At 52.9% G+C, this 23,725-nt stretch overlaps 1 protein-coding gene across 3 annotated transcripts in view; it reads right to left on the bottom strand.

Annotated features, from left to right (window-relative positions):
* Disp3 (dispatched RND transporter family member 3) overlaps positions 1-23,055 on the bottom strand; it is a 56,411-nt gene extending 33,356 nt beyond the window's left edge. For 2 of the 3 annotated variants that reach the window (XM_045150843.1, XM_045150844.1), the window contains exons 1-3: positions 17,956-18,048; positions 2,063-3,131; positions 1,261-1,480 (exon numbers count right to left, since the gene is read on the bottom strand). In XM_045150843.1, coding sequence (XP_045006778.1) covers positions 1,261-1,480; positions 2,063-3,131; positions 17,956-17,982 — 1,316 coding nt within the window. In that variant the 5' untranslated portion in view covers positions 17,983-18,048. Of the gene's footprint in view, positions 1-1,260; positions 1,481-2,062; positions 3,132-17,955; positions 18,049-22,822 lie in introns of those variants that run through there. The other variant, XM_004657644.3, reaches the window with a different exon arrangement.
* Positions 23,056-23,725: the final 670 nt, after the last annotated feature.

The following is a 23,725-nucleotide window of genomic DNA, read 5'->3' as shown; positions in this document are numbered from 1 at the left end:
GGGAGCATGGGCGTGCTAGGGTCTCCAGCCACTGCAAACAAATTCCATACGCATGCACCACATTGTGCATCTGGCTTACATGGGTCCTTGAGAGTCGAACCTGGGTCCTCTGGATTTGCAGGCAAATACCTTAACTGCTAAGCCATCTCTCCAGCCCCTGATGATGAGCTTTAACACCGTAGTTCACTTCGGCGCCTCTGTTTCCTCAAGTGGAGATTATCCTAGTATCACTGACCTCACTGGTGTGAGAATTAAATGACAGGGTGAGTGTGAAGGGTTCAGAACAGTGTGTGGTAGAATAAGTGTTTAAGAAACATTAGTCTTGAGTGTTACAGTGGGTGAGAAACGGGGAAACCAAGAAATTTCAGGCAGGATCTCTCCTGTGCTTGGCCTAAGTGGGTTAGGGACTGGGAAGACACTGGAGTTGCACAGCAAGATTGCCCTGTCCTGAGCGAGGGACCAAGCTGTATTCCCACATACAACATCCCATAGGACCTCTACATCAGCTAGCTCATCTCTTCTTTTTTTTTTTTTCTGTAGAATTTTTTTTTTTATGAGATACAGAGAATGTGCAAGAGAGAAAGAGAAAGAGACAGCGAGCAAGAGAGAAAAAGTACTGAGGTGCCAGGGCCTCCAGCCACTGCAATCGAACTCCAGATGTGTGTGCCACCTTGTGCACATGTGCGACTTTACACGCTTGTGTCACCTTGTGCATCTGGCTTACGTGGGATATGGAGAGTCGAACATGGGTCCTTAGGCTTTGCAGGCAAGCACCTTAACTGCCAAGCCATCTCTCTGGATCACAGCTCATCTCTTCTTAATGATCTGGACAGCAGGAATCACTGTCCCCACTTACATTAGGGACACTGATGCCCAAACAAATGAAGCAACTCTCTTACAGACACCTCTGCTACCAGAGATAAAAAAAGGAGATCCTTCCTCTCTGATCAATACTCTTTCAAGAAAGACCACTAGCACCATCTGGTGAGAAAATTAATACCTAAGCCCTCCAGGGCAAGAGTTCTGGAATTACCTCCCTCCCTCAGGGCTGTCATGTTCACTAGCCACTGTTACTAATCAAGAGTTTTTTTCTGAGGGACTAGAAGGATACACCTGGCTGTGTGGGGATTTGGGAAGAAAAATTTCCTAGTGAATAGGCTGAGGGAAAGGAGGCACCCAGAAACCCTCTTCTCTACAACTCAGTTTCTTTCCCGGTGTACACAGGGGGCGGGTACACTGAGGTGAAACTGGACTTCCTACCTAGTAGACTGCTTGGCCAGCATGGCTACATAGGTGACCACGAAGCTCTGAAACTTGGCCCGCTGCTCTTCCCAGCGGTCATCTACCGAGTAGTAGTTAGGCAGCGGTGCTCCGAACAGGATCTCACTGCGCAGGAGGGAGCTCTTCAGATTGTCCGCGGAGAGGCCCTCGTCTACGTACCAGTAGAACTCAGGATGCGTCATGGCCAACTCTAGGGAGCCTGGGGGGGGGGGGTCAAAGAGCTCAGCCAGCAACTTTCACCCGACTTCCTCAGCACCTCCCTCAACCCTTTGGGACAAAGGGATGGTTTAAAAGCAACTCTCCCTTCCCAAGAATGCAGCCTGTATACCCATTGTTGTCAGCTATCCCCAGGCTTACGCTTTCATTCCAGTGTGAACCCCACTAATTCCAAGGCTCAGTTTGCAATCCTGCAAATCTATCTGGAAGTCTTGTTCTAACCCCGACCCCCAAGGTTCTGCCATGCCCACGTCCTCCTTTATAAGGAGTACCCAAACCCACCTTATTTCCCACAACCATTCACTGGTCTTGCTCCATTCTTCCTCATGTCTTATCCCCAATCTCCATCTTCCTTCAACCCATCTCTCCCATCTTTTTCCTTCCAGATGCTCTCTAACTAACCCCATGCCTACACCTCATCCCATACTGTCTGTCCTTCTGGCTACAACATAACTGAAAGTCCTACAATCCCAGAGAGCATCCAATCCTCCACACACTTTGCCCTTGGGCCATAACCAGCTCCCTGCACTGAATCAAGGCTCACCCCACCAGTGGACCTGCTCACCCCGGATGTCGGCTAGATCCTGGCCCATGCCATCATAGTAGATTTTGCCGCCCCTCTCGGTGGGGAAGAAGTAGGTCATGAGAGAGCTGGGTGGAGAGCAATAGGAATAGGAACCCAGTGGCAGGTCTTTGAGCACCTCGTGGGGCTTCCAGCAGAACTCCCGGAAGCCTGGGTGGTCCATGATCTTGCGTTCAATTTCGTGGATCGTGACAAGCCGCTCACTGGTGAAGATGTTGCGCTCTGCATCACCGCGTGCCAGGAAGATGAGCTCGATGCGCCAGTGGGCATGCGTCTGTGTGTTGGCATTCACATAGGCGCGCGAGTAGTCCCAGCGCGAGGCGCCCCGGCGGGGACGGCTCTGATTGGCTGTGGTGGCCACGGGGGGAGGAGCGCTAGCTAGGCGCCGCCTAGTTTCCTCTACCGGCTGATTACGTAGTCTATCCTGGTTGGCTGTCACGTCTGGCAGAGGCGGGGCCTCGCGCCGAAGACGCCCGCTGCGATTGGCTGCTGGTTTCTGGGTAGAGGAGGCGGTCCAAGCGGCCGCCGGGGCGGTGCGTGGGGCTCGGGAGGCGGATCGCGAGCGGTTCCCGAGGTGCAGCTGCTGCAGCTGCTCCGAGATGAGGCGCTGCAGCGTCTCGGAGGTGAAGTCGGCCAGGTCGCGCCGGTTGCGACCCCACGATCCAAACTGGGACTTGAGCGCCAAGGCAAGAGCATCAAAGCGCTGCGAGGCCTCGTGGTTGCGGATTTCGAAGGCGTTGTAGGAGATGTCGATGTCCAGCGGCGGGTAGTAAAGGAACATGAAGGCCGACAGGGCCATGGGGATGCTGCAACCCAGGAAGAGCACCAGCCCCGCGCAGCAAGGGTTGGTGAAGGCCCAACCCAGTGTGCTCCAGAACCCCGAGGACGGGGGCCGGGAAGGCAAAGTCCAATGCCGCCAACAACACTGACTCCCTGCCCCAGGTTGTGGCCCGGGCTTCTGGGGTCCCCCACAGGCCTCACTCGATGCCTCCTCTTCCTCCTCCTCTAGCCACACATCCTGCAGCAGGGGATCATCCTCCGAGTCCATAACCTGTGGGAAGGGAGAGGTCTGATTAGCAACCTCAAGAGATGGAGAGCACAATGTCCCAGCTACCAGGCTCCCTCTCTAACCTGATCCTGCAATGGAATTTATTTGCTCTACTGAACTCAACCACGTGGAGGTTGAGGACCACGCGGGGGTGGAGGACAGATCCAGTTATTTCCCATCATGCCACCCCACTAGATCTTGTCTTTCCTGGCCACAGCGAAAGAGAACTGGGGCTAAATCCAAACAGAAAAGACGTCTTCTCATGTAAGTACTATCTGCAAAGATTTCTGACTTCACATGATGTTTCAGTCTTTGCTGTATTCTTTATTCTAGAGGTCAAGGCCAATGTATGAAATGGCCCCACAGCAACCCCTTTTCTATAATGAACATCTACACAGCACCTTAAGGAATTATCAGGGTGAAGGAAAAGAGAATGGTCTCTGGAATTGTACAGACCTTGATGTGGGTCTCGGCAGTGTGAACATAGGCAAGGCAGTAAAGCCTCCCTGGACGTCAGAATTATGCTCTATAAAATGCAGGCGCTCATTCCTGCTTCACAGGATTATGGGGTCAAAGGTGTAAGTACTCTGCAGTCATTAAGTACTGTCACACAAACAGATTTCTTTGCTCCCCTCTAGGGACTGGAATATGTTCAGCCATTGCCCAGGGGGACTGGTGCCAGGCCTAGGTGCCTGTCATAGCTCTCTTCAAGAGCCCTCAATAGCTCCCCCCACCCCTTGCTGCTGCAGCTGTGGCTGCAGCCAGTGTTTGTCAGGCTCACACCACTTAATATGCAGTGCCAGCGACCTGGGCATGGGCAGAGGCCCAGCATCTGCCTCCCTAAGATGTGAGGACTCCCGCAGGGTGGCCCAAAGGCAGGACACCTTTGGCATTCCTGAGATGGCCTGTTTCCTGTCTCCGATGAAGGGAGAACCTTTATCCAGTTAGACACCAGGCAGAGAGAGGAGGAAGCTAGTCCAAGTAGGCTGGCTGATGCAGCCTTCCCCATTGATATTCTCTAGAGGTCTCCTACTATTAGACGGTCTGTTCCGGAAGGAGGGAGCATCAGTCCAGAGAAAGCAAGGAAGAAGGGAAACAGAGGCAGTCAGACAGAGACTCATAGAGATAGGGCAGTGGATTAGTGGCAGGAGAAGAGACAGATGCCATAGGGAGGCATAGGAGAAACAGGAAGAATGAGGGGTGGGAGCAGGGCACACAGCCTAAGACTTGAAAGAGAGGCCTGGGAGCTGCAGGCAGAAGCTGCTCCAGGAATGTGCAGATTTCTGTTAAAGAGAAAATTATGCTTCCTATTTCTGACGCCCCAATGTGAGCCTGTCAGCCCACCCAGGGCATGCAGACTGTAACTTGCAGCAGAGGCAGCTCTGACCCACCCTGTCTCCAAGAAGAAAACCCATGGATGGGGTATAGAAACCATCACCCCACTCCCAGCCTTAGGAGGATGCAGCTGGTGGCAAGAATAAAGGCTGGGACCACTTTTAAACATTTATTTTAAATGTATTTTAAAAAATATTTTATTTAGAGCCGGGCGTGGTGGCACACGCCTTTAATTCTAGCACTCGGGAGGCAGAGGTAGGAGGACTGCTGTGAGTTCAAGGCCACCCTGAGAGTACAGAGTGAGTTCCAGGTCAGCCTGGACTAGAGCAAAACCCTACCACAAAAATAAATAAATAAAACTACATATATAATTTAGTTGCAAAGAGAGAGGGAGGGAGGGAGACAGAGAGCGAGAGAACATGGGTGCACCATGGCCTCTAGCCATGCACCATTTTGTGTATCTGACTTTGCACTGGCACTGGAATACCAAACCCGAGTCACTGGACTACAGGCAAGCACCTTAACCACTGAGGAATCTCTCCTGCCCTTTAATATTTATTTATTTATTGTTGTTTTGAAACACACTCTCTCTAGCCCAGGCTGGCCTCAAATTCATGGCAAGCCTTCTACTTCAACCTTCTGAGTGCTGGGATTAAAGGTGTGGGCCGCTATATCAGACTTCACTTTAGCACTTTTAATGGGGACTTAATCCATTCATTCTGCAGAAAATTGGGGATAGCCACTTCATGTCCAGGGAGAGCTCCACAACTGTGTAGGGCTGTTCCCCACCCAGTGTCTATGGCCTATCATACTGCCTGTGTATGGGGGGGGGGGGATAGCAGCTGTATCAAATGGAGGAAAAGGAGGGTACGAAGATCTTGGGCCAAGGAGTCACAGAGTGTGAGACACCAAGCAACAAAGGAATGGGGGGGGGATCATTGGGAAGTCTCTAAAAGGAAGTAGACCTGGTGAGCTCTCTTGTCTCCCTGAAACAAAGCAGCCATGTGGGAAGTCACACAACACTGCTAGTCCTCTGATAAGTCTCCAAGGCTTCAGGGCTGCCTCAGTGTCCAGCTAGCTGAATTTTTTGTTTGTTTGTTTAGGTAGAGTTTCGCTCTAGCCCAGGCTGACCTGGATCTTACTGTGTAGTCTCAGGGTGCCCTCGAACTCATGGTGATCCTCCTACCCCTGCCTCCCAAGTGATGGGATTAAAGGCGTGCACCACCACACCTGGCTCAGAGTCCAACTTTCTGTGTAGAACACTGTTCCCCAATTCAAAGTATGAAGGTAGAGGCCTAGGTCCCTCCAGCTGTGACTCTCTGAGAGTGTCTGAGAAACCCCAAACACCCAAGCGTTCCCTTTTTCCAATCTGCAGGTTAGTGAGAGTGAGTCTCCCCCCACCCCCACTAACCTCCCTGCTAAAACTGAGGCTGGACTGGCAAGAGGGTCTGCTACCTACACCTCAGCCATCCAGGGCCTGCTCAGGACCTTCACACAGGCAGGCAGTTAGCAGCTCACACATTTGTTTTCCTTTCTCAAGTGATAAGGACGGGTTGGCTTAATGAGGTGCTCCAAGAAAAGCAAGAAGGGTAGTCTTTCAACACCCACCCTTGACTCACAACGGAAGTAGGTCTGGGGTCCCCCCAAGCTGGGGTCTTGCCTTTCCATTTCCAATTAGCGTCGGCTCATAGAGTCCTCCTTAGTCAACATTTTTTTCTGTTGAGGTCCCCTCTGTCGACACACACAAACCACACTCCGAGGCAGTTAACATTGGAACTCAGGGCCTCTTAAATGGTCATACGACCCTGGAACAAAGTCTTGCTCCTCTGGTGAAAGGCAAGAGGATGGCCACTTAACAGGGCAGGAGGAGTCTAGGAAGGAAATGATATACCCAGTTCCTCCCTGCCTTCTTTTATTCCTTTCCTTCTCCTTCTCTCCCCTTTCCTTCCCTCTTTCTTCCTCTCTCCCTTCCTCTCTTCCTTCCTTCAAGGTCTTTTACAACCCAGGCTGGCCTCAAACTCATTAAGTAGCTGAGGATGTCTTGGAGCTCCTAAGCCTCCTGCCTCTGCCTCCTGAGTGCTGGGATGACAGGTGTGTGACCCAAAGCTACACCCACTTTTATAAAATTCCACTTTTACAACAGAAAAAAAAAAAAACCCATATGCATGTATTTGAAATAAAACCCATTAAGAGTGGTTCACTGTTTGGGGGGAATTATGGATGATTTTTATTTTCTCCTTTATACTTGTCTGTTTCCAATTTTCCTACAATGGTCAGGTACAACCTTATGTTCAGAATCAAAAATAAACGTTATTTAAAAATAGCATAAAGCTCACAGCCTTCAACTGTGAGGAGCTGCAACAATGGACACAGGAGGAGAGCGCCGTCCTCCAAGGAGAGTGGGCACAGGCCGTGGCAGCAGGGATCCAGGGAAGAAAGCACCCCGGGGCAGTGGGTGAAGTCCTGAGTGGGAGAGAGGTCTGGAATGAACTGGAAGTAGACAGGGGCCCCGCGACCCCAGTGCATATCAAGTGTACCACCTTCACTTCACACACAGTGGGGCGAGGCAAAGGATCCTAACACCCAAGGTGGCACTAGCGATGCCTGGACCAGGACACTTGCTTGGAACTTTTGCTTCTACCCCACCACCAGATTCTGGGAGAATTTTTTGGTAGCCTTAGGGAGCAGGTAAGCCTGGAGATGCCATGTAAATGCAAGGAGCCAACCCAGAGAAGCTGTGATTAAAACCTATGGGGAAAAGCATTCTTTGGGTCACAGTTCGCTTTGGCGGTGGCTGTGCTGACACCACCCAGATCCCCTCCCTGCCTGGGATCAGTCTAGCTCCAAGCTGAGTCCTGGACCTGAGCTCTGTTTACAACTGCCCTCCTCCTTGCTAGGGATGGTAGAATCCTTCCTTCTTCATTCCCTCATCCCAGCCAGACTATTAAAATGTAATCAAAAAAATCACATTAGACATGCAGATTTGACTTAAAATACGTGTGTGTATCTACAATTTAACAGCAATTAGGGGCTAATCAGCTTTTTCTTTCTGACTCAGGCTGTTTTGCCTCTCTGGTTCAGCTCTGGTCCTTGAGCAACTTGAGGCCTGTGGCTCTCTACCATTAGGTTGAGAGGTTTGGGTAGGAGTTCAAGCTGAGATATTCCGAGTTGAACTGCTGACATCCTGAAGTGAGGATACTGTGTCTCCCAGGCCTCTGGTTGTGGGCGCCCCACTTGTGACTCCAACTCACCAGACGTAGAAGAGGAAGGAAAGAAAGAGAAGAGGAAAGGCTGGGCAGATGGCTTAGTAGTTAAAGGGGCTTGCTCGCAAAGCTCGCTGGCCCAGGTTTAGTTCCTAAGACACCAGCCACGAGAAGTGGCACAAGTGTCTGTGTTCATTTGTGTGTCCCCACCCCACAACATGCACAAATAAATACATTAAAAAAAAAAAGGACCAGGGGGTTCAGCCATTAAGAAGTGCTTATTTGCAAAGTCCACCATTGGGTCTAGGTTCAATTCTCCAGTACTCACGTAAAGCCAGATATACAAAGTGGCGCACGTGTCTGGAATTTCTTTGCAGTGGGCAAGAGGCCTTGGTGTACCCATATTCCTCCCCCCTCTCAAACGGATAAGTAAAAATATTTTTAAGGGCTGAAAAGATGGTTTAGCAGTTGAGGCGCTTGCCTGCAAAAGCCTAAGGACCCAGGTTTAATTCCCCAGTACTCATGTAAAGCCAGGTGCACAAGGGGACACATGCATCTGAAGTTCATTTGCAGTGGCTAGAGGCCTTGCCATGCCCATCCCCACTCTCTCTTTCTTTTTCTCTCTTTCTCTCTCTGTCTCAAATAAATAAAAATAATCTCTAAATTTAAACAAAAACAAAAAGGAAGGAGGAGGCCACCGTCCCTCCTAGATATCACTAAGTCTTTGTCCTCCATCTTCTGAGGACCCTCCAGGTGTCCCCACCTTACATATGTCATCTAGACAGCCGTTACCTGAGACCTGGATACTCCACCTCAAACTAGGAGACTCATGAAGCCTTAGAGATGAGAGGAGCTGGGGCAAGATCAACACACATGGGTGAAGCCACAAGTCGGGCTGGCTTGGTGAGACTCTGTGACACCCAGTAAGATGATTATAACATTGTAATTAGCTCTGCACCCACTATGCAGCTAGGGTCCTTCATCCATCCTCTATCAGCCTTGTAATGGAAGCACACAAGCATCTCATATTACAAAAGAAAAGAAAACCCATGTATCTACGTATAGGATTTCTCTCTCTAAACAGGATCTCCCTCTCTACACACACACACACACACACACACACACACACACACACAGGTGTCTTCTACTAGCTTTGCTTTGCTAGAGAAACCTAAGTAATGGGGCATTTCAGATAGAAAGTTGGGGGGGAGGGGAGCAGGAAGCCCCACCCCAGCAACCAGATACTAGGGACATTCTAGAGTCTTCTCTTGAGTAGCCCAAGAACAGGGTGGGGACATAGCTCAGTGGTAGAGTGCTTGCCTAGTATGCATAAGGCCCTGGTCCAAATCCCAGAAGTCCCACCCAAATATCCTGGGTCTCCCCAGAATCTCAACTGAAATGGCAACAGGGCTGTGAAAAGCCCTCCAGAGCCACGGGGGAAGGGGCTGGCACCTGTCCTAGCCCTTCCCCAAGGTGACGATCCTAAGTGTCTCCCAAGCACCTGTCTGCCCGGGAGCTTGGAAAGTGGCTGTGGCTGTAGCCAAAGAAAATCCCTGATCTACCATCAGTCCTACCCTGGACAGCTTGGATTCTACTGGCCCAGAGGGAGCCAGGCAGCCACACCTCTCCAAAAAGGAAATCTGGGCTTATTGATTGGGAGCCCAGGTGGATGGGAAAGGGGGGCCTGTGGTAAGTCTGCCTGAGCCCCTCATTTCTCAGAGAAGAGTGGGCCGCAGAGATGGCTCAGATGAAGGACAGCCTGCCTCTCAGGCTGACAGCCAGTGAAGAAACTGGGCACAGATTCATAAGCCCCAACAGCTCAATATATATCAGACAAACAAGCTTTGCTCTGAGCAATATATCAGCCGAGGGACCGTCTGAGCCAGCCTTAAGGAACCTCATGACAGTGGGCACAAAAGCCACCTCTGCTAGCCCCATTTGGTGGGTTCCCTCTAGTGGGATCAGTGAGACAGATCTGGTCCTTTCAACACCAAGAGATTACCAGGAGCTGAGAGCAACCAGGGCCCGACTTCAGAGGTGAGAGGTAAGCTAAGCAGCACAGATTGTGCAGTCAGACCTGGGCTCCACTCCCAGCACTGCCACTGGCCTCAGGCAAGTATGCCTCCCCATCTATAAAATGGGATAGTGACATCCTGGTCCCTTGCTGAATCGCAGCAGCTAGAACAGTTGCTATGAACTTCTCAGATGACAAGAGCTGTACATCTGGCTCCCTGGTGTGGGTAGGTCTATATGTCAGCCAGAGCAGACATTTCTCTGTTACAAATGTCCTTGGACCTTATTGTAAGTCACAGAAACTTCTTTTACGGGTGTGTGTGCGCGTGCGCACGCGCGCACATGCGTGCAGAGGGTGGAGGTCAGAGAGTGTTGATCCTTGCCTTCCACCTCATTTAAGACAGGGTCTCTGTTGTTGTTTGCCTCTGCACATGTCAGGCTAGCTGGGCCTATAAGCTTCAGGATTCTCCTGACTCTGCCCCCATGGCTTTAGGCCACTAGGATTACAGATGTGCAATGCTGTTTGCTTCCAGCTTTATGTGGGTTCTGGAGATCTGAACTCTGGTCACCAGGCTTGTGCACTTTTTGTGCTTTTAACAACTCAGCTACTCCCAGCTCCTAAAGTCATTTCTTAAAATATAAATCCTGGGGCCGGACCCCAGATATGCTTAGGGAAAGGGCAGGGACTCTACTTAAACCACTTTCCCAGATGTTTTCACGTAAGTGATTCTTATTGTAGCAGGCACAGAGGGCCCCTACCTCTCTCATCGCTTGTTCTAGATCGCACAGCAGGCCTGTCATAGATTAAAGCTGCCCCTTAACTCTCTCATCCATTAGGAGAGCCTGCAGCCTGGCCACCTCCCCTGCTCTGGTGTCTCCCCAGGTGACCTAGCTATTTGGCCTTCTGCTAGAGTTCACCTGTGCCTCTGGGAGTTGTGGATCTCAATTCTTCCAGTTACAGGGAGGGAAGAAATGCTGGCATTTGAGACAGGACAGGATTTTGTGTCCAAAAGAAGGGGAAACAAACAGAACATTTAGATGGGCCAGCCAGCTCTTCCTGCACAAGGAAATTAGAGACTGAAGGATGATTATCTACTAAGCCTCACGGAGTCCCACTGTGTAGCCAGCACACAATAGGAGCTTTTCTTAGGTATGCCATCTCAATCAGGTCACAAGCAGCGTGGTGGGGAGGAAGGGCTGGATTAAGTTTCTGCTGGTCCATCCTTTTAGCCACTGTACTGGGCTGCTCTGCCCTCACTCTCAAGCTTTCCCACCCACATTCACAGCCCAGACCCATCAATCAGCCCAGGCTCTAGAGCCCTCACAGCGGCCTCAACATCACAGAGAATAAGGCAATAAAAGCTTAATAAAACCAGCAACACAAATGGAGAAGGGAAATTGGCCTAGGCTCCCAGGTGTCCCTGGCCAGACGGGTCAAAGAAGGTTCTAGATAACCTACCCTGTTGCCCTTCCACCCACCATGTCCTGGCCACTGCCTGGAGTTCCACATGGGGGCTGGAAACAGGGTCTCTGGAGCCCAGAGATCCCTGGGGCCTAGCAGCTAGTCCAGCTCCCCAGCCCCTGCCCAACTGGATTAATGACAGAGAGAAGGATCCTACAATGTATGACCAATAACCATGGCTATAAAAGCCAAATTGGATTCCTTCCTAGCTGATGAGCTCAGGGCCCTTCCTCCCTCTCTCTGAGACCAGATTAACAAATATGTAAAACACCATTTGCTCCCCGCAGCTCTTCCTGAAGTTGGCTCAGGGAACAAGGAGGCTCAGGAAGCAGGGGTCTTGAGCAGCCCAGGGGCCCGGGTAGGGGCCTATCTACCAGAGGCCTGCTGTGTGACCTACAAGTATTCAGCATTTGCGAGCCAATAGTTCCCTCAACCTGCTGGACAGTGGGTGGAAGAGTTGCCCTTTACTCTACTGGGAATGGTAGGGGAAGGGGAGCTAGGTACTGGCAGAGGCTGCCCCTTAACTCCATATCAGAAGATATTGTGTAACTGGGGAGCTGGCACTCAGGGATCCTGATGTAACCTCAGGCCAAGTGGCAAAAATAACTGAAAAGGGCTGGAGAGATGGGTCAGTGGTTAAGGCATTTGCCTGCAAAGCCTAAGGACCCAGGTTTGATTCCCCAGAACCCACGCAAGCCAGATGCACATGGTGGTGCAGTGGCTGGAGGCCCTGATACACCCATTCTCTTCTCCCTCTCTCAAACCCATCCATCCACCCATAAATGAAAATAACTGAATAGCTGTATATTGGATGCCATTGGCTCCCTTGGGACACAGTAGGGAGATATTTGCTATTTCCTAGCTCTGAGAAAGGCCTCAGAGATTGCTTTCCTTCACCTCCCTGCACCTAGACCATATCTTTGGGATGTGGCAAGGCTCTTAGTGTTCCCCCAGACCTCCCACAGAGAAGCAGGAGGGGAAGAGGCATTACGTGAGCGAACTTGTGGAGGCCATGAGGACTGGTTCCTGGTGGGAAGGAAGATCACTTAGGGCAAAGCTTCTTCCCTGGGAGAACATGGGGCTCCCCCAACCCCCAAGTTTTCAGATTACTAAGGCACAACATGGAAACGTCAGAGACTGCCCAGAGCCCGTGTCCCCAAGCCAGAGCCGTTTCTCCTCCTGTCCGCCATCATCTCGGCAGCAGCCTCCAGCTTGCAGACTGTTTGGTATAGGTCTTCTGCTCCTAGAAATGATTTCCAATTTACAAACCAGAAAACTGCGGCTTTAAGGAGTAAAGAGACTCATTTGAACTTGAACTCCTCACTGTGTGAGATTTTACTTGTGTCTGACATATATGGAAACTCTAAGCCCCAAACTCAGGCCTTTTGAGCCTCCCCGCTGGTGTGTGCAATGTGCACAGATAAGCACATTGCACTGGGGTGCACACTCAGTGTCTCTGGGTGGAAGCTCCTCTCATTGCCAGTCAGTGGCTCTGGGTGAGGCTTCCTGGCAACTCTGCTGATTGACAGTTTGGGCACCAATGGAGGAGTGTGCTCAGTGAGAGTGGTGGGCTCCACGCCTCTCTCCACCTGGGACAGCACAAGCACCTTTAGCAGGGTGGAGAGACTGACATTGCCCTCTGCTTCAGCGCATACCTCTATGACGATGCTGTTGCCTATGGAGACAGGCAGGAATGGATCAGAGCTGAATAGCTAGGGCTGAGGATGAGAGTGTGTCTTCAAGCATCTCCCCCCACCAACTCTGTGGCTTTTATCGCAAAATTTTCAGGAGGCTCAGGGTCCCAGGGACCGAGGACTGACTACTTTCAGAGGCCAGGAAAGAACTCACCAATGAACTCACCCGGGTTCAAGAATCCCAGCCCCTCCCCAGCTGTTCCAACCTTCCATGGCAAAATGACCCTGTCTCCTATTCGCTTATGACCTTGTACAATGTAGTCCTCCTCTCTGTGTTTCAGTTTCTCCTTCTGTCAAATGGAAGAGCTTTGAACTAAGTCATTCAACGTCCCCAAACAGCCAGCATATAGGAGGGGACAGGAAAGAAGATGGAGCCATCTGGGAAGGGGAAGCGGGATGCAGATTTTAAGGGATCCTGAGGCCACAGCCATCATCAGAATGTGTCCTCCTGGATTCCGCCCCATGCCATGGCCAGGAGCCTGAGGTTCACGGGGTCAGATCATCTTTTTCTATCCGGAACCAGGAGTGCTGAAGGTCCTTCATCACCCCAGAGTGGAGAAGCCAGCCAAGAAGCAGGAGTCTGGGCATGCTCTGATGGAAGTCTGCAGAGGGAGAAGCAATCCACTTTGTCTTCTAGGCAGGTGAGGGCAGCAGTCATTCAGATGCTGCCCCTGGCAAAGCTGGTGGCTTCTGAGGAGGGCAACTGGCCCTTTTGCCAATGCTCCCCTCTAAGCATTCCTTCTGAGCATCAGATCAGTCTCCTAGAGCAGAAACCCCTGCCATAGCCTTAGACTCAGATTTGGTCACCTCTGCCACACATTTCTAAGGAAGGAAACATGTCCAGACCTCTAACCCAGAGCCAAAGCTTCCTGTCATCCCCAGCTTCTCAGACCCACAGCCTTCCTCTGACAGCAGGGCAGCCCTTCCTGGAATGAGTTTGTTTTTTTAAGATAGGGGTGAGAACTTAGAGCCTTCCCTTTGTCAGTACTTGGGACTGGGTCCTGATAAATCAAAGCCCTGTCTATCAAAGTCACCCACTCACGCATGCATGGATCCATCCACTCACCTACCCATGCATGCTCACACACACCTCTCCATCCACCCACCCACCCATTTACACATATCATGCATCCACCCCCTTACTCATCTTTGCATTCATGCATATATTCATTTACCTCCCTTGTTGGTACCTGTATGGAAAAAGACCGTGATTTTGCTAAATCATCAGTCTTAACTTTGTGGTATCTTGAACTCCTTTCCTCCTGAAGGCTCTCTGAGCCTTCTCATCCCAGATCCATTCATGAGCTCATTAATGCTCAAGAATGCCTCTTGGATGACAAGTCCTTGCTCATCCTGGCTGTAGTCCGGGATGGAGTGCCCAGCTCTCAGCCGGCTTGCCTTGCAGGTAGCATGCAGGAGCTGCCACTGCAATGCTTGCTCCCAGCCAGACCAGGGAAAGGAGGGTTCCCTGCTCTGGCAGCAGATGCCTTTCCAAAGCCTGGCTTCAACCTAATGCCTCTCAGTTCTGGATTGAAGGGAGGAACTGAAACCAACAGCCTGCCTTTGTGAAATCACAGCAGAAGCCAGCAAGGGCTTTTTCAGCCATGAATTCCCAGATGCAACTGTGTCCAGAGGGATTCCAGCCCCAGCTGTATCTGTGAAGATGAAAAGGGGAAACATCTGAATGGAAGCCAGAGAAGATCTGCCAGTTGGCTGGATGCTGCCCACATCTGGACATCTGAAAAGTAATGTTTGTTGACATAGTAGTCGGGAATCCAATGGGTCAGTCCCTATCTGGAGCTACATGTACAGACTACTGGATCACTAATGGATCCAAAACATACTCTGGTTTCATTCACCTTTCTCCTTAAAGAAGCAAACCACATTAGCCTGAGACGTGGGTCTTTATCTGTGTACCATAGCCTGTGATCAAGCTTGCCTGGGTTCAAGTCCTGTCTGCGGCTTCCTAGCCAGCTGCTTCACCTCTCTGGGCTTCTCTTTGCCCACCCTTCAGATGGAAGCAATAGTGTCGTCCCATTGTGGTGATTTGAATGTGAAAATGTCCCCATAGCTGCATGTGTTTGTGAGTAGGCTACATACTTAATCCCCAGCAGGTGGAGCCTTTAGGAGACGGAGCCTTGTTGGAGGAGGTGTGTCACGGCAGGCGGGATGTTATATCACAGTCCTACTTGCCACTCTCAGCTCACTTTCTCCCTGCTGCTGAGGAAATGTGATGCCCAGCAGCCTGCTCCTGCCATGCTTTCCCACCAGATGAAACTTCCCCTGGAAGCTGTGCTAGAAACAAACACTTTCCCTTTCATAAACTGTTTCTGGTTGGTGTTTGGTTCCAGCAATGAGAAGGTAACTGCAACACGATGTTATTGCCAAGTAAGCACGAGGATGGAGGATGCTGCCTGCAGAACACAAGCCCAGGCAGCATTCAAAGTACCTCCAGCCTTATGACTCCAGCAACCACTCTCAGAACACCCCAGCAAGGGTCACCGACCATTCTGCTGAACACCCCAGGGAGGGACACCCACCACTCTCAGAACCCCCAGGGAGGGACACCAACCACTCAGAACACCCCAGGGAGGGTCACTGACCACTCTCAGAACACCCCAGGGAGGGACACCAACCACTCTCAGAACACCCCAGGGAGGGATACCAAATACTCTCAGAACACCCCAGGGAGGGACACCCACCACTCTCAGGACACCCCAGAGAGGGACACCAACCACTCAGAACACCCCAGGGAGGGTCACTGACCACTCTCAGAACACCCCAGGGAGGGACACCAACCACTCTCAGAACACCCCAGGGAGGGATACCAAATACTCTCAGAACACCCCAGGGAGGGACACCGACCACTCTCAGAGCACCCCAGGGAGGGACACCCACCACTCTCAGGACACCCCAGTGAGGGACACCGACCACTCTCAGAACCCCCCAGGGAGGGACACAGACCACTCAGAACACCCCAGGGAGGGACACCGACTACTCTCAGAACACCCCAGCGAGGGACACCGACCACTCTCAGAACACCTCAGGGAGGGACACCGACCACTCTCAGAGCACCCCAGGGAGGGTCACCGACCACTCTCAGGACACCCCAGCGAGGGACACTGACCACTCTCAGGACAACCCAGGGAGGGTCACCGACCACTCTCACAACACCCCAGCGAGGGACACCGACCACTCTCACAACACCCCAGCGAGGGACACCGACCACTCTCAGAACACCTCAGGGAGGGACACCGACCACTCTCAGAGCACCCCAGGGAGGGACACCGACCACTCTCAGAACACCCCAGGGAGGGTCACTGACCACTCTCAGAGCACCCCAGGGAGGGACACTGACCACTCTCAGAACACCCCAGGGAGGGACACCGACCACTCTCAGAACACCCCAGGAAGGGTCACCGACCACTCTCAGAACACCCCAGGGAGGGTCACTGACCATTCTGCTGAACACCCCCAATGATGAACACCCCCATGAGGTACATGAGAAGTCCTCAGAGATGCTACCAAGGTCAATACACTTGGAGACACATTCCTTCCCAGTATCCCTGGAGCCCAATTTGCCACAACCTCTCTGCTGTTGAACTCCATGTAGGCCGCCCTCCTCCAAGCCAGGAAGATTACGACCTCTTCTTCACGACAGGAATAGCTCACCACTGGCAGTCACGTCTGCTCTCTTAACAAGCTTTGGCAGAATCAACACTGTCCAGGTGCCAGCATGTATGTTAGATGCCTGGAGCAGATGGTAGCTGGAGAGGGTCTACCCTGTGGCACCCCCTCCCTCCCGCCGCCCAACCACCAAGACAGGATGCTGGAGAGTATGACCAGTTGTGATGGAGTTAACCACACATGGAAACTTTCCTTCTGGCCTGGGAGGACCATGAAGGAATTATGCCTTCATCCCCAGAAAACACCTGGGTCCCTCTTCTACTTCTGATGGAGATCTAGGTGAGTCATCATTCTCTGTTTCTTCTACTGGGGCAGGAGGAGCCAAAGATGGGGGTTAGGAGCTCTGTGGAGCTCAACAAGAATGGAGAGAGATTTTTCCATTTCTGAATGCCCAAGGCCTGGCACACAGTAGGGCTGTGTAGGCTAACATTTGGAAGGGGAACTAAAGAGAAGGCCTTCTCAGGAGGTTTAAGTCCCTGGACACTGTCTCTCAGATTAGACGTGTCCACTCCTGTTAAGGGTGCCAGATGGTTGGTAATCCACACCAACCCTTCCCACTGCCCTCATCTTCTAGTTCCCAGTGTTCAAGATCACTGCACCCATGGAGACCTGAACCAGCCACTAACACAGATCCAAACAGCACAGGTTCCCAACATGGCTTCCTGAAGTAAATAGCCAGAATCCAAGGGGTCCACATTCAATGATACCCTCTCTAGTGGCTTCTCTCCCTGGAGTTCAGAGCAGAGACATTCCTAATACCTATGCTTCAGTGACGTCCTCAAGTGCCTGGCCCCAGAACTCTGCCCTGGGCCTCCTTCTTCTGGGGTTTGGCAGAGCCCCAAGTGCTGCTGGTACCTGCCAGCAGCTGTGACAGGGCCGAGGTATCATATAAATAGTCCGGGGCTGCCCAGCAGCTCCACCTCCCTCTTGGCTCTGGTTCCCAGCCTTCCCTCTCAGTCCCGCAGCAAACCTGCTAGCAGGAGCTCTCTGGGCTCCTCCTGCCTCTTGGATAGCTGTGTGACCTTAGGCAGGTGACGCAACCTCTTTAGTCTCAGTTCCTTTTCCTGGTTAAATGCAATAACACCTGCCTCTAGGGTGGCTGTGGAATTACGTCAGTTAGTATAGGTAAGGCCTTTAGCATAGTGCTGTAGGTGCCTCAGTTTTTGGTCATGATGATGAGGTGGGAGCTGGGGGAGGCCACAGGGTCAGGCTTGACTGCAGAGAGGACACAGAAGAGAGGACTTGGCTAGTGGCAGTAGGAATTTCACCTCTGCCCTAGGAGGGGATTTACGCTTACCCATCTCAGCTCAGCCCCTTCCCTGGTAGCATTTGGATACTTGGGGTGGGGGGGAACTGCATGGAAAAAGCTTCCCCTTGGGATGCTGAGGCTCAGGTCCTGGCACCAGAGTGCTGTGTGATGCTAGGCAACTCACTTGCCCTCTTTGAAGTCGCTTCCACATCTGCAGAGAGCCCTGGCAGCTCTGATCTCTTCTGAGTCAAGCTGTTATTCACAGTTCAAGCTTCCCATGGGGTGCCAGCTCCCAGGAAGTTGGTTGAGCTCCCAAAGTCGGGGACATAGCCTGAAACACAACGATGGGGCAATTCTGACCCAGCCTCAGGTGCCTCACCCAGGCCCCTGAAAGATACACTTTGTGACAGTACCTTGACCTTGCCCCATGGGAAGAGAAATTTACATTGTTTGAAAGTAAGATGCCACCCCCCGCCCCAGCCAGGTAGGGTTTTATTCTAATCTAACAGGCTGACCTGGAATTCACTATGTAGTCCTAGGGCTGGCCTCAAACTCATGGCGATCTTCCTACCTTTGCCTTCTGAGTTCTGGGATCAAAGGCGTGTGCCACCACACACATACAAAACAGCTTCAAAGCAGGTGTGTGTTTGTTTGTTTCTCTCTCTTTTTTTTTTTTTTCCCTTGTAGTGCTGGGGATTGAACCCAGGGCTTCTCACAGCGAGGCAAGTGTTCTACTACTGAGCTATATCCCCAGTCTGATTTCCTATATTTATTTAATTTTCTCTCTCCTTCTTTCCTATTTATTTATTTCTGAGGGTCTCACTATGCTATCCAGGCTGGCCTTGACATCTTCCTGCTTCAGCCTCTTAAGTACTGGAATTACAGACATGAGCCACCATGCCCAACTAAAGTCAGTTCACACACACACACTGAATGCCTGGTATAGAGGATGAGGTAGCAGGAGTTCAAGGCCAGACTGGGCTACAAAGGGAGTTCCAGATCAGCCTAAGCTAGAGAAAAAATCCTGCTTCAAATATCCATAAAGGACAAATAAATAAGCACAAGCAATGAGTAAAATGGAGGCTTTTGCTTCATTCAGATCCAAACGTGATCCCGGCTTGGACTGTTCAAGCTTGAACAAGTCTTTTCACTTCTCTGAACCCTGGTTTTCCCATGCATTCCACAAGAATAACGTTTCCCCATGCCCTTAGATGGTTGTAAGGCTTAAATAAGATAGCATGTGTATGTGCTTGGTGCCTGGCACACAGTAGGTATCCAACTGTCAGCTATCACGGGTACTGTTATTTTACAGTTTCTCATTGTAAAGAAAGACCTGATGCCGCCACCCTTGCACAGTGGCCCTTACAAAGAGCACTTAACACACAGGCACATGTTAATTGCCATCTATATTCTGGCACCTTCCAGCTGGGACAGTCCAGGAGTGTGGCCAAGCAGGGAACGAGCTCACTAGAGGCGGCTCTGTCACCTTCACCAGACCAGATCTGCCAACGTCCCTGCCTCGGTCTTTGTCAAGCAGCTGGAGCGTGCTCTGTGCTGCCTGCCCGTGAAATGCGACTTGTGGAAAAACATGCATATTTGTGACTGGTGCGTGTTTCTATTTCAGGCTGACACTGCTCTCTTTATTTATTTTCCCTGGGATCTTGGCGCTTTGGAATCCAGCTCTGAGGGGTGTTTTGACAGACTTTGTCACTTCTCCAGCTCCTCAGGCAGAAACAAGCTCTGCTGGTGGGGAGGGTGGGCAGAGAGGGGGAGACTTTCAAATGACAAGCCCTCTTCTGTAGCTAGGATCCAGACGGTCAGCCTCAATGCCCATACTTGAGCATAGAGGACAGGTTTGCAAGGGGGTTCTGGTGAGGACACAGTTTCACAGAGGCAGGGAAGGGAAGTAAAGGCATTATGCATTGAGTTTCCAGTTCAAATTCTGCTGATGTCAATACCAACACCAGTACTACTGTCACTAGCGGCTCCCATGCCATTGCCACCACCGTCATTACTGGGTGCCTATTTCTGTTGTTGTTTTGAGGTAGGGTCTCACTCTAGCCCAGGCTGACCTGGAATTCACTATGGAGTCTCAGAGTGGCCTCGAACTCACAGCAATCCTCCTACCTCTGCCTCCCGAGTGCTGGGATTAAAGGCATGTGCCACCACACCTAGCATGGGTGCCTATTTTTGTGGATCAGTGGTGGGCTGGTGGTTCCCTTGGGGAAGCCACTGCATTCCTCAACATCTCACTTCGCGGCTCTGCTCCTCCTCAGGCTCACTACACTGTGAGAAGAAGCTGGTCAGCCAAAGCATGTCTTCCCTCCCTGCCCAGATCGTGACCAACAATAGACTGCCCATGGGCAAGCTGCTCAGTTGAATCCTAAGGACGTGAGGCTGATTGTTAAGCCCATCCCAACCAGCAAGATGTCCACAGCTGCTCTCAGCCAGTCCCTTCCGTGGAGCCATGAGTCTTGTCAGAAGAACCTTCATTCGGGCAACTCTGCTTTTGAATGACCAGGAAAGCTGAGGAGTCAGGGAAGCAAGTCTTAACTGCCAGAGAAAAGGGCTTGGGCCATTGTCCCAAGGAAATGGAGGCTAGGAGATCTGGGTCTACATCTGTACTCTCGCATCATTCATTCACCAAGTATCTATTGGCAGATTTGGTGATTCATTCAGAGGGCAGACTGACAGTCACACCTATGCCTGCCTCCATGGAGACTGGACTTCTGCAGGAGGGTGACCATAAGAAAGTCACTTGATTTTTTCTGGTCCTACTAAGGAACTTCCCTCATCCAGGGGCAGGATGATGTTAGCAGTGGTGGATGTGCTAAGGAAAGGAGAGGGTACTGTAACCTCTGGGGGGGGGTCTCAATTATGATCTTCAATCTGCCTCAAAGTAGGGCACTAATCACTACAGAATCAGCGTTCCTGGTGATCAGGGCCAAAAAGGGATCCCATAGCTTGCCCCGACCTTTTCACAAAAATGAAGCCTGAAGCTCGGAGAAGGGCAGTTGTCCAGGGACATGCTAAACATCTGTGCTCTCCCTACCTCCAACTCAGTTCTCCCGACACTCACAGGACTATTCCTCTCTCCACCCATTGTCTGGATTTTGGGAAAGTGTCAAAGGGCAAGCCAGGGAATAGTACAGATGCCTCAGCAAGTCACATCTTCAGGGTGGGGGCAGTGAGGGTTGCTGTGCTCCTGAATTCTTCACCCTTCAAGTTCTAGATCTCCTGGAGAGAACCTTCTGGGGCTTCTGACCCAGGAAATTGCCTGGAGATGGTGAAAAAAGATGCTGAGACCTTCAGCTAGGGAGGGGAGGACACCCAAAGATATGGAAATAGGTGCGTGGGCTCTGCAGCTGAGGAGGCAAAGCTGGGAGACCAGAGCCCGCAGTCCCCAGGGGTCAGCGGAGCTGGCGTCCATATCAGAGCAAGGGCACCCTGATGAGAGCCGCGTGAAGGAAAGTCAGGAAGAGGGGTGAAGGCAGCTGGGAAGAACACAGGAAAGACCAATGGTGTTTGTGCAAGATAACCTGGGGAGGGCAGGGAGCGGGGAACACAGACGATGTGGGCAAAGTCTTTGGATCCCGTTGGGAAAAGGTGTGCCTGGGGTGGGCTTGAAGAGGCATGGTGCTGGAGAGTTGAGCAAAACAGACCCTGACTTCAAACCAAGACTGTGAGGTGCCTGCTTGCCTGCCTGGACTCCTGCCCGGAGTTTCCTGTGAGCCTAACAACTGCTTCCCTCCGTTGGCAGATGCCCTGGTTCTGAGGAGGTCTACGGAAGGATGTGAGAAGGGGCAGCTCTGTGTCCTGCTTCTTGCTTGCTTTCTTGTCCTTTAGGTTCTGGAGTGTGTGGGGGGGGGCGAGAGACACGGAGGGAGGGAGTAGGGGGGAGGTTGCCAGGTTCCAGTAGGAACCTTGCCCTAGTGGTCCCTAGGGTCGGGGGGCCTTGAGCAGCCTCCAGTGAGGAGGTGGAGTGAGATGCTGGCAGTGTCTACAAACTGGTTCCTGCGGGAAGATGCAGTCGATCTATGTGGGAGTGTGTTCCTGGATCTGTCGGTGTACTATGTGCCTTTGGGCCGTACATGGGTATGAGTGTTGGCGGGTGTTTACTACAGATGGTGTGCGCATCCTTGGACGTGTCAGTGCGCGCTGGGAGCTTGGGTCGGCGGGGGCATGGGGGCTGTTAGGAGCTGAGGCCGCCCCCATGCGCTGTCCGCGATGCTGACCCAGAGCGCCCACTGGTCAGCTACCTGCCCCCCCCGCCTCAGGAAGGATGCCAGAAGCAGAAAGAGGCTGGGGGGGGTGGGGGGGCAGAAAGCCCCCGAGGGAAGAGCCTTCCCAGGCCAGCGGCGATGTTCTCCCGGGGACTTGGGAAAAGTTCTCCCGGCGGCGGCGGGGTAGGCTCTCGGGACTGCGAGCAGCTCAGCTCACTCTGGGATTCTATGCCCCGACCTAACTCAGGTGCTCATCACTGCCTTCATTCACGTTCTCCTCTGCTTCCATCCGTCGCCTGCTCGGGCCCCAGGGTTAACCGGGCCCCGGGACACAGGGAAACTTCCCGCTGGGCGCACGAGTGCGCCAAGGTTGGGAGTGAGTGGAAAATCGGTCGTTCACCTTTCCTTGTGCCTCCCCTCCGTTGTCGCCCCGCGGATAGCCCGACTGCAGGGTAGCTGCAGGCTGATGCTCAACTTTTATAGACCCGACAGCCACCCACCCTCCGGGGTGCGCAAGGCGTCTGGAGGGACCTGGCCATTTCTGAAGTCACCCAGGCAGACCGAGGTTGCCCCGGGTTCCCTGTGAGTTGGTGCGAGGCTGTGGAGGTGGTGATGGTGGTGGGGACACAAGGTCTGCGCTCTGTCGCCCCCCTGGCCGTCTTTTCTGGGGCACCGAGGCCCGCGCCCGGGCTGGCCCGAGAGCCGGAGAACTTCACGCACGGCCCCGCACAGGCCGGGGCGCAGGCGGCGCGTTGGACCGGTCCCCCTCCTCCGAGCAACGCACGCATCCCCAAGTCCCCGAGGGTGCCCGGGGGCTGCCGCACTCACCTCGGCGGCCGAGCAGAGCTGGGCTGAGTCGCTGGGCTCCGGATGGATGGGGCGCGCCGGAGGGGGAGGGAGGCTGCGGCCACCCCGCTGCGCCGACCTGCCCCTTTCTCGGAAGTCTTCCCGGAGCTGCGGGAGGCTGGCGTTCCCTGCTCGGCTGCGGGACGGACCGCGGACGGCTCAGCGTGTCACTACCGTCCCCAGCGCACAACCCGAGCACTCAGCTCCGCAGCCGCCTTTTATTCGCCGCCCGCCTTTGTTTGGGTCCCGGCTCCTACCACGGGGTGCGGGGGTGTCCCGGGCAAGCTCTGGCGTCGCGCCGCCCCCTAGACGCTGGCGCCTCCAGCCTCGGCGCCTGCAGGCTATGCATCACGGCCCGGCGAGGCTCTGCGCTCGGTCGAGAGCTGCTGTCTCCGGATCCGGCCGCCAGGCGCCGCCGTGGCCGCCTCTCCCCCTGCGGGAGCCGCGCGGTGGTACAGCCAGGCTCCCAAGGCTGGCCGGTGGGGGTTGCGCATGGCGCAGCGACCCCTGGGGGTCAATCCCCGCCTCTGCAAATGGCCCGGGCCTAGCCTCCGTCCCCCCACCGCTCCCCGCCACGTTCCTGGGTTCCCACATCTCTCCTCCTCACGCTCTCGCTCTCGCTCTCCTGCTTCCTCCTCTCAGACCATCTGCCCAGTCTTGGCACGTCACCAGCCTCCTGGATACTCGAGGGCATACCCGGGTGCCCTCCGGAGGGAGCTGCCAAGACCACTCTCCTGGCACTGTCCTGTCCTTCTCTGTTCATTTCTCTGGCAGCAAAGCCCCAAGCTCTGCCAGCCCCTGACACCCGGCATCCCTCCAACAGTAGTACATAGTCTACTGGACACCCCTGACCGGATGGGTGCCACAAGAGGAAAGAGTCTGGCA

The sequence above is a fragment of the Jaculus jaculus genome, chromosome 5 (genome assembly GCF_020740685.1).
Source record: "Jaculus jaculus isolate mJacJac1 chromosome 5, mJacJac1.mat.Y.cur, whole genome shotgun sequence".
Classification (NCBI taxonomy): Eukaryota; Metazoa; Chordata; class Mammalia; order Rodentia; family Dipodidae; genus Jaculus; species Jaculus jaculus.
This window is presented reverse-complemented; position numbering and strand designations above follow the sequence as displayed.